General features: G+C 62.5%; 1 protein-coding gene across 1 annotated transcript in view; it reads right to left on the bottom strand.

The window, feature by feature from the left end:
* RFX5 (regulatory factor X, 5 (influences HLA class II expression)) overlaps positions 1–2,545 on the bottom strand; it is an 11,596-nt gene that overhangs the window by 6,884 nt on the left and 2,167 nt on the right. The window contains exons 2-9 of the mRNA XM_010003795.1: positions 2,473–2,520; positions 2,201–2,234; positions 1,695–1,777; positions 1,398–1,523; positions 1,138–1,254; positions 755–836; positions 349–550; positions 64–161 (exon numbers count right to left, since the gene is read on the bottom strand). Coding sequence (XP_010002097.1) covers positions 64–161; positions 349–550; positions 755–836; positions 1,138–1,254; positions 1,398–1,523; positions 1,695–1,777; positions 2,201–2,234; positions 2,473–2,520 — 790 coding nt within the window. The remainder of the gene's footprint in view (positions 1–63; positions 162–348; positions 551–754; positions 837–1,137; positions 1,255–1,397; positions 1,524–1,694; positions 1,778–2,200; positions 2,235–2,472; positions 2,521–2,545) is intronic.

Here is a 2,545-nt window from a genome sequence, read left to right as displayed (position 1 = left end):
CCTCCCATGTTGAGTGGGGTCCCGGGGGTCCTGGCTCCCCGCCCGGCTCTGGTCGGGTCTCACCTGCACCTGGCTCCTGTCGCTGCTCTCAGGAGTGTCCAGGCCGTTCTTCTTTGCTGCTGGTGGAGTCCGACTCTCATGGTGAACCTTCTCTGTGCTCTCTGTGGGTGCACAGAGGTGATGGAAACAGGGACAACCCCCAAGCCCCCCTGCAATCACCTCCCGGGGAGGGGGACTGTGGGATACGGTTCTTCTTCCCCACATAAGTCTATAAACAAAATGCCTCAAGGCATCTCAAGGGACCCCATCTCTGTGCCCCTCAGGGACTCCGGAGCTTCCCACACCCACCTGAGACCACCATGGCCATGACCAGGTCAGCGTGGGCCGAGCGGGAGCTGATGATGTGCTGCTGGATGAGGAACTGGGCCACCTCCACGATGTTGTTGAAGGAGCGTTTGAGGATCTTCTCGGCCCAGTTGCAGGTGAGGGCACAAGCTGCCTCCATCACCTCGCTGCTGTAGGACTGCACCAGCTCCGTCAGCTCTGACTGCTGTCGGGGGGACAAGCTGTGAGCCCCCATGGCACCAAGGCAGGGTCACAAAGTCCTCACCACCCTTGGGAAGGCTCGTGGGACAGAGCAGAAGCTGCTCCCAGGGAGAGCATCCCCCCACCCCCTGTCTTCGTTAGAGCTAATGAGCGAGGAGGTTTGTTACCACTGGTGAAGCCCAAGCCACGGAGGCAGCCCAGGACTTACAGCCTCGGTGACTTTGAGGTCCAGGCTGGGCAGGGGGGGCAGGCTGACCACTGTCTTCCTCCGGATCCCGCTGTAGCAGTACGTGTGCAGGGTCAAGGTGGGTCACCAAAGGCTTGTCCTGGAGGGGTGGTGGCAGCCAGGAACCCCCCTACCCGCCATGAACCCCACACACAGCAAGGATGGGGCAACTCCAAGCCACTCTCAGACAACCAAGCTGAACCTTCAGGAGCTGAAACACCAGGGACCAAACCCTCCCAGGAGCTACGAACCACGTCAAGCACAGGCTGATAACTGGGAAGAACTGGAGAAGCAGCAGCTGCCACCCACCACCCCAGCACAAGCTCCCGAGCTGCCCTGGCCAGCCCAGCCACATGGAAAAATATTTCGACTGTCCTCGGCCTCCCAGCCTCCGGGCTTTGATGTTTGGGAAGATCTCCCGGATGATCTTGCCGAAGTTGGCGGTGCTGAGCGGGCGGCAGCAGAGGTTGTCGCCGTATCTCCTGGGGGGGAGCTGGGCTGAGCCCTCCAGCCCTTCCCGCTGCTCCCAGCTGACGTGGCTCATTCCCCCGAGATCCCAGGCACTCTCTGCCCTCCGGACCCACCTCCCCGCCAGGCTCTGCACCGGCCCAGCCCCTGCGCTCACTTGTAGGCGTCATAGACGTCCTGCTTGGGCACGCAGGTCTCCGTGTGCTCCTCCAGGTGGTCCCGGATCCAGTTGCACGCGTGCATGTACTCGGCCGCGCCCAGTGAGCTCAGGTCCAGGCTGCTGCTGCTCCCGGGGGGAGCACGACACAAACACTTCATTAGGAGAGAAGCTGCACGAGCAGGACAGGAGATGACAGAGTTGTGGCAATCCCCCAACCCCAGCCCTGGTGATCTGTGTCCCCCACCACCATCCCCACAGCCCCCGGACACGGCCCCAGCTCCCTCCAGCACCCACCTCTTCTCCCCCGGGCTCGGCCCCGATGGCAGCTGGAGGTAGAGGTAGAGCTTGTCACTGTCTGAAAACTTCTGGACATCTTGCTACGGTCAAAGGGTCCACAGGGAGGGGGAGAACGGACCAGAGACAAAGAAAGGTTAAGAATAAGGCAGAGCTGGTGCTGGTGCTCCTGGTACCCTCTGAGCAGCAGGAGCTGGAGGGGCACTGAAGCCAGAGCAGCTTTGTCAGTGTGAACACGGCCTGGGTGGGCGCGAACCGGGCAAACAAAGCCACACGAACTGCCCCTCGAGGGGACTGGAAAGGGTTGTCCCATGCAGGGCTGGGGGAGTGGGTGACACCCCTGGGCAGGGACAGCAGGGGCTGCTCAGGGCTAATCCCCACAGCCCGGTCCTGACCCGATGGGAAATGGGATCAGGCCATGGGTTCAGTTTACAGGAGGAGGGTGGGAGCCCATGGGGGGTGGCACCGTGCCCTTCCCGCCCCCTCAGCACTGTCAAGGGACTCACCAGGATGGAATCCACTTTGCTCTGCACGGATTTGCTGTGTGGGTCAGAGAGAAAAGGTGTCAGGGCAGAGTAGGACACCCGGCAGCAGCGGGGCACCCCAGCCCCCCTGCCCCCCTGCCACTGCCTGGGGCCGGCACCAGGCACAGGGCACCCCGAGGCCCTGCCACCCCCTGCGGCTGCAAATTAATCAACCCCATTAAATTATCCCACGTTTGGTAATGCTCAGAGTTGAGTGGAAGGGCTGCCCGGGGAGAAGGGAGCGTGGCCCTTACGAGATGGAGCTCCTCAGCTCCTGCAGCAATGTGCTGGACTCGGCCGCGCTGCCCCGCCAGACGCCGGGAGCAC

The sequence above is a fragment of the Chaetura pelagica genome, unplaced genomic scaffold (assembly GCF_000747805.2).
Source record: "Chaetura pelagica isolate M959 unplaced genomic scaffold, ChaPel_1.0 scaffold1598, whole genome shotgun sequence".
In the NCBI taxonomy this organism is placed as follows: Eukaryota; Metazoa; Chordata; class Aves; order Apodiformes; family Apodidae; genus Chaetura; species Chaetura pelagica.
This window is presented reverse-complemented; position numbering and strand designations above follow the sequence as displayed.